The following is a 12694-nucleotide window of genomic DNA, read 5'->3' as shown; positions in this document are numbered from 1 at the left end:
TTGTACTGAGCGCGGTACGGCGATGAGGTCTCGGAAGCGCCATGAGGACAGCGCGTGGAGTGAGGCACTGGAAGAGTCCAGTTCCGATGTTGGCAATACCTTCGTGCGCAGTGAAAACGCAGTATCACTGGCATCGACTGGCGTGCTGGTGCTCATAGCTTCGGGTCTAGGAAGAGGACATCGCAACTGGTGAACAAGTTGCACAGAGCAACACGCGGGAGCTGACCCGACAGCTAGCGGAGAAGCCGCTGAAGTTGGCACATTGGCTTGGTTCCTGTTCGTAGAAGCATGACCCAGACAAACAGTGATTCTGAAGTCGCCAGCAGCCTTCGAGTTGGCTGCCACGCTCCAACTTAGTATCCAACATGCGCACTGCTCGCTTCTGGGTTGCTGCGAGCGTTCAATTTCAAAGAGTGTGTGTGCTGCACACGGTGTTCGTTTCCAGATGAATGCAACACCCTCAGTCGAAAGAACTGTGTGTTCATCATGACGGCGATACTATGCTCCCTTCCTGGATGCGGAGACAAGCCCACGGGTGTGCCGCTCATAGACCCTGCAAACGTTCAGGAGGCAACAACGGCCCAGTCAAATTCGTATGCCCAAGACTGCCTCGGTACTCGCCAACCTGAACTGCCTCGTCTCAGGCGGACTCTGGAGATGTAGTGTAGCTTCAATCGTCGAATCTCTCATCCAAAGTTGTAGCCCTACACTCAATATTTGATATGGTAGCACTCATAGAGGATTGACATCCTACCTACAAAAACTCATCCAGTCAAGCTGCACAGCAAGTCTTGCGATTGTAATGATCACCTATATCATTAGTTTGCCATCCTGAGCGCAGCTTTCAAGCAAGTGCACCACCGGTTACCCACGGATTTTACTGCCACCCCAATAGCGTTATGCACCGCGGCCGTGCGATTTGCACAAACCCTTTAACTGGACATGCTTCGTGCAACCAGGATAGTTGCATAGCTTGCGTCGTCCATGTGCCTAGCACAACCCCTTGGAGGCGACGTGCTTGCCACAGCCCGAAACCGTGCACTTCCTACCCCCACCGTGGGCGACGCACTTGCCTCTTGACACGACCTGCTGGCAACTCGGGTGCGAGCACTGGTACCCCCCGCCATGTTCGAAGCACCTGAGCTTCGTCAGCGCAACCTTCACACAGTCTGGATACGGGCACTGCTTGGACCCGCCATGTGCCCTGCACAATCCCTTCGCAGCTGCTCCTTTGACACATCCTGAACGAGAGCAGCGCGACCTGACCTGCTTCGGACCTGTTTAGAGTATGGCGGTTCTTGCAGCACTCTTAGGGCTCCCCAAGCTGTTGTCTTCGCTCGCTGTTGTTGATGTTGCCTGGTCAGCAGCATAGTCACCTTGGTTTGAAGACACAGGCATCCGCACACCTTCGGACGCTGAGGCCACCGCGTCCTCGCCAAACAGGAACGCGTTGTTGCAACTCATGATGCGGAAGATTGGAAACTTCAACTTAGGTCACTCGAAACTTTCAAAAGAGTGACTACCGACAGGCCTTTTTAGAACGTGTGCGACTAGCGTTTTAGTCGTGACGTTGGATCAGTCGCCAGAACTTGAAATGACCATCGCGAATCGACAGGTCCAATTGGCGGCTCGCTTGGGGGTGCGGTGACGGTCACGCGTTATCGATCTGCACGCGTTAATCCTTCGTGACGAACAGGTTGCGATCCAAACACTAGCATCGATGAGTGAGTGGGGCTGATCAGCATAACGAATTGCGTGACCTCGAACTTCGCAATGGCACAGGACACGGATCCCTTGCTACGCCCTCGACCACACGTTTCGCTGCAGACCTTCCGGGACGCAGACGCCGATCTCCCGAGTCACGACGGGTGGCCACTTGCCAATTTGCATCGAGCCTCGATGGTGCTGCACCTGACCGACCGCGTCTCCGTCGAGAGTCTCACGAAGCACAAGCTCGACGATGGCCACCCACCAGGCTACGGCGAGCTCAAGTCTCCGCTCCAACTGGAAGATGGCAGTCTGCGTCCGGTAAACGGCTCCGTGTCGGCCTACAGCTGGGAGAACCTGGGCATGCTCACGCACATTGCAGCCGTCGGAACGGTCTACGGCACGGTCAGCGGCGTCATCTACTCCGTGCTCAACAACTACCTGCACATGTCCACCACGCTGGTTGCAACCGCCACTGCGCTCGTCACGTTTCCCCGCGCGCTTCGTATCTTCACGGGTATGCTCACCGATACTTGCCCCATCTTCGGTTATCGCCGCCGGCCGTACATGATCATCGGTTGGTCGCTCTCCTTCGTCTCGTGTCTGCTGATGGCTGCGCTACCGCTAGGAGAGCCTTACTACGGGGACCCGTCCTTGTCGGATATTGCACTGGTTGACATGACACCTGAACAACTCGCGACACTCAACACAGACGCCCCGAACAGCGGCATCAAGCTCATCATACTCATGATGATTGCGAATTTCGGATCGGTGATGGCGTACAGCGGATTCAACGGGGCTCTGATGGACGCCTCGCAGCGCGAGCCTGAGGCTACACGAGGCACCATGATCGGCGATGTCATTGTCATTCACTACGTGTTCATGGTGGTGTCTTCATTCATGACGGGCATCGGACTCAATGGGGAAGACTACGGTGGGACCTTCTCGTGGACGATGGGATTCAACGCCGTTATGTGGGTCTGCGCTGCTGCATCTTTCCTCACGATCCCGTTCTCGTGGTACTGCATCCAAGAGGTGAAGAATGAGCGTGCGCAGATGTCTATTCTCCCCTTCCTGTACGACGTCTTCCAGCAGGAAGTAATCTACCGCTACTCTGCGTTCCGCTTCTGCTTCAGCGTCTTCTCTCAGATCACAGTGACGGCGTCCAGCGTGATTCAAAGCGACTGGGCAAAAGTAGAGCCGCTCAACTCTGGCATCGCTAGTATGCTCACCGCTTTCCTGACGATTAGTGGCACCTACCTGATCAAGAATCGCGGTCTGCGATGGAACTGGCGCTACATCATCATTGTCTGCGAAATATGCGTCGTGTGCATCGACGCTATTCCGACTCTCCTCACGATTTGGGACGTTTATCGCAGTCAGTGGTTCTGGCTTGGTGTGCCCCTGGTAGGAGAGGTCCCGTTCGCTGCAGCCGACTACGTGGCTCAGCTCTTGATCCTCGAGATCGGAAACCAGAAGGGGTTCGAGGCCACGCTTCTTGGTCTCGGCGTCACGACTGAGTCTTGCGGCACCCCCTTCGCGACTGTGATCACCAAGTCGGTGGACGGATACTTTGACATCGAGCGTACCTTCATCGAGCAAGACAACCACCACGTGAGATCCCAAGTCACGTACACGTACTTGATCGCCTATGCCTTCAACTTGTTGTCGATTGCGGCTGTGTTCTGGCTGCCCACGCAGAAGGAGGAGGTCCACGAAATGCAACAGCGAAACCGCAAGAGCAAGTTCATGGGCATCTTGACGATGAGCTACCTCATCTTCGCTTTGGCGTGGACGCTCATGACCAACATCTTGAGTCTCTTTGACTCGACAAGCTGCCTGCGCATCGCCGGTGGCAGCGGGTGCTAAACAGGTGAATATATATATGTCATCCGTAGACTCTCACTAATTGATGCATACAGAAAACGCATCCTGCATCAGATAGGGGGCACATGCCAATGCCAACTGACGATTTTTGTGTCAGAAGGCGTGGTGAACAAATCCATAATGCCAACAGACGAACTTAAAGACAAAAGATGTGGCTGTGTGTCCAGCCGTAGCTCATGTGCTGTATTGGCTGTTGGTATAAGCTTACTCGCTGGCAGCGAGTCGCTGCAAGTAGTAGAAACAGTGAAGTACGACAGATTGCTCGTTACCTGTGAGCTGAAAATAGGCAAAGGCGTTCAAGACTGCGGGCATTTTCTGCAGTGGTGCCCGCCTGCGAATATCAGAGCATGCACTCTATTCGAGTGGAGGTCATCAATCGTAGTGGAGACTTCGGGACGCAAGTATTCATAATACGCACCTACTTCGAGAGATGTAGTGTAAATGTGTACTATTCGGGAACGAAGAATAAGAGTGGTCGCTGTATACATGCGTGCCCAGAGTGCCGTTGAATAGTCTGAAAGCGCCGCTACCAAGAGGTTTGAAGGTTCGCGTAGGGGCGTACGTTGTTCGGCCTATGCTTCGCAGACGATAGCATAAGAAGGTTGTAGTAGCAGTGACACAACGTGCACACTTAGCGGATTTGTGTGTCAAAAAAGTGGTTGACAAACACCTAAATTAGTGTCAGTTCAAAAAAAGCGACACTCACACTAATTTCCGTTTAGAAGATCAAAAACACCTTACATAATTAGTATCGGTGACACTAATTGCGGTGACTACTGTAGTTGATGATTTCGGACGAGCTTTCTGTCACTTAAACGAATCTATCCGTCACTCTATCGAGGATCCATTTTCCGCCAATTGCGCATCTCCACCTGGATCCTGTCCCGTCACTTCAGCATTCTGCGATGTTGCGCCGATCGCTGACCCGCGCGGCTCTTCCTGTGCGTCGCTCCTTGCGCTCCTCTGCGCTCTTCAGCAGCAGCTCCATCCCCAGCAGCGACCAGACCAGCAGCTCTTCATGGCTCGTGGCGCTCGCAGCGGGTGCACTGGGCGTGGCCGGCGCTTCCCTACAAGACCGACCCGCCGACTGCTGCGGCATCGTGGGCGTCGTGGGCAACACGCAGGACGCGTCCGACTTCCTGCTGGAAGGACTGACAATCCTACAGAACCGGGGCTATGATTCGGCTGGCATGTCGACACAGCGTAACGTCCACGAGGGTGAGGCGGCCCCCATCACCACCACCAAGTTCGCGTCGGTAGTAGGAACCGCCGATTCCATCCACCTATTGAGGGACACCAAGAGCAAACATGACGGTAATACGTCGGGCATTGCACACACTCGATGGGCTACCCATGGAGCTAAAACGGACTGCAATTCGCATCCTCATACGGACATGCACGGGCGTGTGTCATTGGTGCACAACGGCACGTTCACCAATTACTACGAGGTGAAGCAGGAGCTGCTGGATGAAGGCGTCGCGTTCTCGTCCCAGACAGATACAGAGGTGGCGGCGCAGCTCATTGGCCACTTGATGGGGGAAGGCGCCGACTTGTTGACGGCTGTGAGACTCGCACTCAAGAAACTTGAAGGCACGTGGGGACTGTGCGTCATGGCCAGGGACGACCCGGGAAAAATCGTCATTGCACGGAACGGCTCGCCGCTGTGCATTGGCTACGGCTCGAACGAGATGTTCGTGGCGTCCGAGACGACGGCGTTCAGTCGCTATGCCAAGAGATTTATCTCATTGAAGGATGGGGAAGTCGCGGTGATTAAGAGTGACTCGGCAGAGCTGAACCCCAACGACGACGGCAAGGAGGAGGGATTCTTGCAACGGTTCCCGACCAGCAGGTTGGCGGTGGCGCCCGATGTCAAGGTGAGACTCTCGCCTGCCCCGTACCCGCACTGGACGCTACGGGAGATCATGGAACAGCCCAAAGCGGTGGCCGCGTCGTTGGGATACGGCGGTCGAGTGTCCGATGACCATGTGTACCTGGGAGGTTTGGAGGCGGAGAAAGAACGCATGCTGCATATCAAGCACCTGCTTATTGCTGCATGTGGCACCTCGCTGTATGCGAGCAAGTACGGTGCCAAGCTGATGCGGTCGCTCAACTCGTTCGACAGCGTGGCCACGGAGGATGCATCGGAATGCACCAGTGACCGGTTCTCGAAGAAGGAGGGAGGGTTACTTGTGGTGTCCCAGTCTGGTGAGACGAAGGACGTTCACCGCGCGCTCAAGACCGCGGAGGAGCTCCAGCTTGAAGTGCCGACGTTTTCGGTGGTGAATTCAGTGGGATCGCTCATTGCGCGCACAACAAAGTGCGGTGTGTACCTGAATGCTGGTCGTGAAAACGCCGTGGCTAGTACCAAGGCCTTTGTAACGCAGGTGACGGTCATGGGGCTTATTGCCTCGTGGTTTGCGCAGAACCGCCCCGATGGTAACCGCTCCAAGATGGCCGAGCTGATCCAGAGCATGCACCGCCTTCCCATTGCGATTGGAATGGCTCTGCGCTCGCGTGAGCAATGTGGCCAGATTGCCGATAAGCTGATGTCTGCTGAGCACCTCTTCGTGCTCGGTCGGGGATACGGCGAGCCAATTGCCTACGAAGGTGCGCTGAAGATCAAGGAGATCACGTACCTACACGCTGAGGGCTACCCTGGTGGCGCACTCAAACACGGACCCTTTGCGCTTATTGAAGGCGAAAATAACGGCAAGTTTGGTGCTACGCCAATCATCCTCATCGTGTTGGATGACGAGCATGCCACCTTCATGAAGACGGCAGCCGAATCGGTGCGTGCCCGAGGCGCTCACACTATCGTCATCACCGACAACCCGGCGATGTGTGAGAATATTGCTGACGAGGTCATCCCTATCCCGACGAACGGGCCCATGACGGCACTGCTCGCGACCATTCCTCTGCAGCTCATCGCTTACGAGCTTGCTGTGCGCAAGGGCATCAACCCGGACGTGCCGCGCAACCTGGCCAAGGCTGTCACTGTGGATTAGATTGATATGCTTTCCGTACCTGGCAAACAGGTCGTCGACTTTCGAAAGGACTGCTCACAAGCACTCGAACGGTAGCCGTAGACCTTGATCATTGATCACATTCCTTTTCGTTTGAACAGAAGAGTTAGATATTGAGTCGAGGTGTTATGCTTGATCATTTTGCTGAGTAATTTCGTGTTAAGCAACTTGATTCGCAACATGCGGAGACAGCGCGACAGTCACAACTGGCACGACCTGAAGTGTTGAGCGATCGTGAACGCCACACGAAACAAGTGTGTCGTCAAGCCCAGTCAGCTTCTTGCCACTGGTGTGGTAGAGATCAAACTCATCCACACTCTGGAACCGCTTTTGCCGAAGCAAAATTGCCGACTTAAAGTGTCCTAGCTTTTTCATGGAGTAGACGCTCGCGGAGATAAGCATACCACCCGGCATCCGACAACTCACCTTGATGCGTACATCCTTTGGTTTCGCCGTATAGACCGGCTCTGCTGAACCATCTCCTTCTTCCATCAAGTTGCTGTGTTGCCGTACCAGTTTGGTGCCGTGTTCATCACAATTGCTAATGCTGATAGACTGGCGGTATTCAGACGATCGGCGAGTTGGGGACTTCATGTGATTAACGAGACCATGCTTTGCAGCGAGGAAGTTCACTCGATGCTCACCGTTAGGTCGCTGTCGCAACCAACTAAAAGGATCATCGTCTTCTTCATGTGTCTGCGCTGACACAGGGTCGGCTGAGGCTGGTTCACTTTTCATGATGGCATCTGCAGTTGAAGGTTGAAGATCGGGGGAAGAGAGGGTCCGAGCATGAAGCTTTGCGCTCTGAAATCTTCGCTTGGCTGCATATCGCACGACTTTTTCTTTCTGCTTGGCGTAGTGGCGAGAGGAGTCCCAAGATGCCGACGACGTGTATGAAGCAGGTGTTAACGCTGGCCGCCACGTGACGACTCGCTTCTCTTTTGAAGCACCAAAGACAGCTGGAGAAGGTGCCCCTAAGGTTGTTCGCGAAGCAGCAGAGTCCCATAATCTCTTGATGTCGTAGCTGCCAACAGCAGGCACTGTTTCTCTATCAATTTCTGACCGTCGACCCAACCTGGAAAATGACGACGTGTTCCGAGGATTCAGCGACGAGTAGACACCTGAAGGTGCATCGCCGGCACCATCGCTCAGTTGATTCGGCAGCTGGTCTGGAATCTGAATCAATAGCTTTCGGGGATCTGAGGGCCCAGGTAAGCGGAGACGACTACGTGGGGACTTGGTAGTCCTACTCGCACAAGCTCGGTCGGCATTTGCAGTATGAGGTCGCAATGTCTTCTCAGTAAGGCTGTTCACCCCTCTAGTGATTGCAGCTTGTCTCGTCGGAGAGTTGTGAGATCCCAAGGCTACACGATGAGATGGCGAGAGTGGCCCTCGCGTCGTCCTGGAGAGAAATGCAGCGGTAGGAATCGCCGTCACATCCCTCTCAGGCCATTGCTCAGGCACTTCGTATGTTCCGGGTCCAGGAACGAACTAGGATGCAGATATCGCAAATGAGGTGAGGATGCAGTAGTATTCATGCTGCAGCAGTAGCCCAACAGAGAGGACGTACATTTTTTTTATGCTTCACTTCACCTCGAGCATTCAGCGATTCATCGTCGGCATATCCCGGCGGAACGTGGAAGCGTTGTTCCAATGCCGGTACGTTCACATCAAGAGCCTTCTGGGCCTCGAGGCGGACCACTAATCGAAAAACTTCCCGCGGAACGAACGGCACTGCCTTCGTGAAGTCATGAGGACGATGCAGCGAAGGAATAGAGCTGGATCGACGAGCCATCGTGGTGATTTCTGTAAAATGGACAAGGATCAAACAAACACACTAAGCACGATAAGAACAGCCACTCTAAATCAAGCGTCCCCTGTGCATTGCTAATAAAGAAGACCAACAGCTACAGAAAGCGTGAGGAAAAATATTTATCCACCAAACCATAACATAGGCGGGATACAGTACGGCTTGCTGGTCGAGGTGTGACCAATCTTGCCGTCGCGTTCTTTTAGTGGAGCGCAGAAAACCGCAATGGGATCGGGATTTAGTCGTCCGCCAAATTAATTGACGGTCGACGAACCAGGGGCGAAGCCATAAGCGTCTGAAGCACGCGAGCCGCCGACGGGCGCAGGCTCGGATCGTACTGGAGGCACTCGTGAGTCAGCCGACGGATGATCTCCGGGCAGGTATCCGACACCTTGGGCCTCAGCTTTCCAACAGCAACCTGTTGCACGATCATAGACTCCTCGAGGCCCAACGTCTGATACGGGATTTGGTGTGTGTCCATCTCCGTGAGCAAAACGCCAAGCGAGTAGATGTCGGCCAGCTCGCTGTAGTCTTCGCCGAGGATGATTTCAGGTGCAACCCAGCGAGCCGTGCCGACGCCAGCCGTCATGGTACGCGCAACAGTTCGCTCGCGGCTTTCTCCAAAATCCGACAGCTTCGCTCCCTTTTGCGAGTCCACTAGAATGTTACGCGACTTGATGTCACGGTGAATCAAAGCAGGCTGCAAGCTGTGCAAGTAGTACACGGCCTCGCAGACCTGAACACAATACGTGGCTTTACCGTTCTCCCACGTCAGCACAGACGGCGGACTCTTCCTGAGAACCGAGAGCAAGTCGCCTGAATCCATGTATTCCATGACGATCTGGATATCCGTCAGCTCCTCATCCCAGCACGCACCAATAAGCGTAAGAATGCACCGATGAGAGAGTGAAGCCAGTAAGTTCAGCTCCGAAACGAAATCTTGCACGCTAGTTCCCTCGACAGTAATCAGCTTTTTGACAGCCACAAGGTCCTTGCCATGCAATGCCAACCAAACTTCGCCGAAAGCACCTTTAGCGATCTTTCGCGTGTAGTTGAGTTCGTCGCTCGGAATGTGCACCACAGTGGAACTGATGATAGAGCTCCGTGATCGGTGGCCATCGGCACCAACAGGGAAAGTTGACTGCACGCTGCTGCGTCGAGGTTGGGCATCCGACATTTTCTTGCCATGATCCGAGAAACCTGCCAAGCCCAACAAATTCGGGATCGAGCTACGAGGAGTACGGCCACCAACAGGAGGTGGTCGCTGCTGCGATGAAGCGCGTCCACGGCTTCCAGCCCGATTGCGTGCAGGGGTGTTATTCGATGACGGAGGAGTGGCAACTCCAACCATGTTGGGAGTATTGGACAAGTAAAACCCGCGGTTTTTTATCCGACGACGGTAGAAGAAAAAGCCTGCAACACCGAGCACCACCACCACAGCAAGCACGACGACGACAATGATCAGGGTGCTGCTGGAAGACGATGAGTCTGATACAAAGAAAGAGCAGCTTTCAGTCAATATTCATAACGACAACAATCACATGAACAACTAGTACGCACCGCTTGATCCACCAGATGAAGATCCAGCTTCATCAGACACGCAAACCACCGAATCTAGCACGTCGGTTGCAGTACCAGTAGAGCATGCACTGGTAGTGATGCCCAGTGTACTCTCAGATGACAGTTTCCTCAGAAAACTGTACTGCGTTGATGTCACTGTCAAGCTACTAATGCTGTTGCCGGAGATGCTTCTGCACCCATAGTTACAATCACAATAATAAGCAAAAGTACCAAATATGTGAGGATAACAAATAGAGCGAGGATCCATAAATATTGACACTCACAGGACGTTAAGCTTGGACATCTTGAAGATAACAGTTGGGAACTCCGTCAGTTCGTTGCTCGACAGATCCCTACCAATTCAGAAAAAAAACGATAAGTACACCGAACAAATCACTTCAAGTAACGGATAACGGTGCGTACAATGTCGTAATGGAAGGCAGCGCCACATCGAAAGTGGCAATCGAGTTGTCCGACAGATTCCTGCAACATCAGAACCCAACGAAAGTTAAGTATCATCATGCGACAATAAAATCAAGCATACACACAGTGTAGTCAATGTCTGCAGGGTCTCAACGACAGAGGCGTCAGTGTCCGAGCTTGTGATGCTCGTCATTGAGTTCTTGATGAGGTTGCTGGCAAGTCACAACGGTTAGAAACAAAACACCATGTTCTATACAGTCTGGAAAGTTGCACACTTACAGCGTCACCAAGTTCTTGGCTGCCAGGTCACCCAGCTGCGTCGGTAGACTCGCCAAGTTGCAGTTCTCCATAGTCCTACAACATCCAATCACGTTAGTACAACCTTCCATATTCATCAAAGCACCGGAACCCGACCTACAGTAGGGAGATTGTGGTCGGCAAGAAGCCGGTCGGTAGCGACCCCAGATCCAAATTGGTCAAGATCCTGCACAAAGGCAACATAAGTCTCCACCCCCAAATAAGCAAAACGTATCTCCACTTACAACTGCTCCAGCACCGTCGCTGTAGCAAACGTGTCTTCATCGAACGTCACCGTCTTGAGCGATCCCTTCTGCACGTTGGTATCATCAAAACCTGTGATCTGACTGCACAAAGGGGAATCGCAACAGCAACTTGTGAGTCCCCTCTCCCTACCTTCAGAAAGCTTTAACATTGCCGCGTACATGTTCCGCGTTGCTTCGGCGTACTCGACACCGCTCACAGTATCGACTTCCGCACTAGGGAAAGCCGCAGCCGAGCTGCCGCTGGCGCTAGCGGTCCAGGCGTCCGAGGACGAAGGGTCTTTCACGAAGACTGTGAACTTCTTGGCCACCGAGTTGTAGGCATCCAGGCACTGGTACGTGCAGGAGGACGAGTATTTGACGCAGTCATTGCGGGACGCCTCGCTGCAGCTGGATGAGCTCGTGTACTGGACGCACGGGTCGCCCGTCGTGCAGACGTCGCCGCAGTACGTGAGCGCGGCGCTGGCCGTCGAGTTGGCGCACCACGAGACGGACGAGGACGAGGAAGACGCCGCCGAGACGCCGCCGAGCAGCGGCAACGAGAGCCACAGCAGCCGCATGCCAGTATAAGAGGAGAAATGCGGAACGGATGCCGTGGATGTTGACTGAAGGTGAAGAAAGCCAGCTGACCGTTGTGGGTACGCGAGCTCATGATTGGATGAAATAGATTTTTGGAGAGCGAGTGAGTCAGTCACTTCGACCGCAAACGGAGACCGGGCTCTTGGGTACTTTTGGTGAAAAGCATAGTCCTCTCAGAGGACTCCTCTGACGGGCCCCAAGCTCCGTCTACCGCCTGGTGAGAGCATGTCAGGGTTCACTGCACGGATTCTGAAACGACCTGCGCGCAGGTTGTCAAGCGCTAAATGCTGGGGCTCGCGGCCACCAGGTGAGTGGCATGCTCCATCCCAGTGCGATATCCATCCAAAAATCCCAGTCTTGCATTGGAAACTTGCGTAAGCACACAGCTCGCTGTTCCATTTTGAAGACTGCCATTCGAAAGGACCATTTCAGTTCTTATTCCCACTTCAACTTGTGGTGTACACCACATCACATCATTTTCCATTTTCAAATGGAAAAAAGCATATGCGCCTGGTGGATTGCAGCGAGCGGATCTCAGCGAGCGCCGAGCTTCCCCAGCCGCTAATCGCACGTGAGTGCAGGCGGGGCCGCTGTCCCACGTGCCTTCTCTGCGGTGCGAATACGACGGCGTCCCCATTGCTGAGAAGGTGAAGCATCGCCCCAAGCAGCAGAAACCCAATCAAGCCTCTAAAACTGCAGGAAACGATGCGATTCCAGTCCAAAATGGAGAAGCCATGGAACGTTCTGACGCTATTACGAGGCTGAATGGACGCCCTCGTAGAAGTGCCGCATTGGGGAAAACGCACGAGGAAGAAGAGGTTCCAGAAGAGTGGAAATCGCCTTCGTATCTAGATATTCTACGATTCTTTGGAGGGGGGGGGGGGGGGGGCATCTCCCCGAAAGGTTCGTGAAGCTACAGATACTTGGAAACCTACTAAAGACCATTCGGCAGATCGCTACACGAAAGCGGTGATGTTTAGTATTTATGGGAGATCCTGATGAGAATGACGGAAGCGGTGTGCGGAGCTGCAGCTGCTGATGCCTCGGTAGCAGGATTTGTCAGGAAAAAGACACACAAGGAGAAGGCGCCTCTTTCGATGAGAGATTCGGTTGTGGTTTCCCGTCCGCTGGCTACTGCGCTGGTC

At 53.9% G+C, this 12694-nt stretch overlaps 3 protein-coding genes across 3 annotated transcripts; 2 read left to right on the top strand and 1 right to left on the bottom strand.

Moving 5' to 3' along the window:
• Positions 1-1899: 1899 nt before the first annotated feature.
• On the top strand, positions 1900-3976 carry KRP23_9935 (uncharacterized protein; the record flags this gene model as incomplete). Its single annotated transcript, XM_067895552.1, has 2 exons — positions 1900-2983; positions 3939-3976. The coding sequence occupies 2 exons, from the start codon at positions 1900-1902 to the stop codon at positions 3974-3976; spliced, it is 1122 nt and encodes a 373-aa protein (XP_067741757.1).
• A 523-nt stretch (positions 3977-4499) lies between these two features.
• On the top strand, positions 4500-6599 carry KRP23_9934 (Glutamine--fructose-6-phosphate aminotransferase [isomerizing]; the record flags this gene model as incomplete). Its single annotated transcript, XM_067895549.1, has 1 exon — positions 4500-6599. One exon carries the CDS (start codon positions 4500-4502, stop codon positions 6597-6599), a length of 2100 nt encoding a protein of 699 aa, XP_067741756.1.
• A 2066-nt stretch (positions 6600-8665) lies between these two features.
• KRP23_9933 (putative serine/threonine-protein kinase) lies at positions 8666-11530 on the bottom strand (the record flags this gene model as incomplete). The annotated part of the gene is made up of 9 exons (XM_067895548.1): positions 8666-9915; positions 9988-10178; positions 10272-10340; positions 10411-10470; positions 10536-10622; positions 10690-10764; positions 10829-10894; positions 10953-11054; positions 11133-11530. 9 exons carry the CDS (start codon positions 11528-11530, stop codon positions 8666-8668), a joined length of 2298 nt encoding a protein of 765 aa, XP_067741755.1.
• Positions 11531-12694: the final 1164 nt, after the last annotated feature.

Source organism: Phytophthora ramorum (assembly GCF_020800215.1).
Source record: "Phytophthora ramorum isolate Pr-102 chromosome Unknown Phyram_PR-102_s0009, whole genome shotgun sequence".
In the NCBI taxonomy this organism is placed as follows: Eukaryota; Oomycota; class Peronosporomycetes; order Peronosporales; family Peronosporaceae; genus Phytophthora; species Phytophthora ramorum.
The sequence above is the reverse complement of the archived record's forward strand: the minus strand, read 5'-3'. Positions and strand labels throughout refer to the sequence as shown.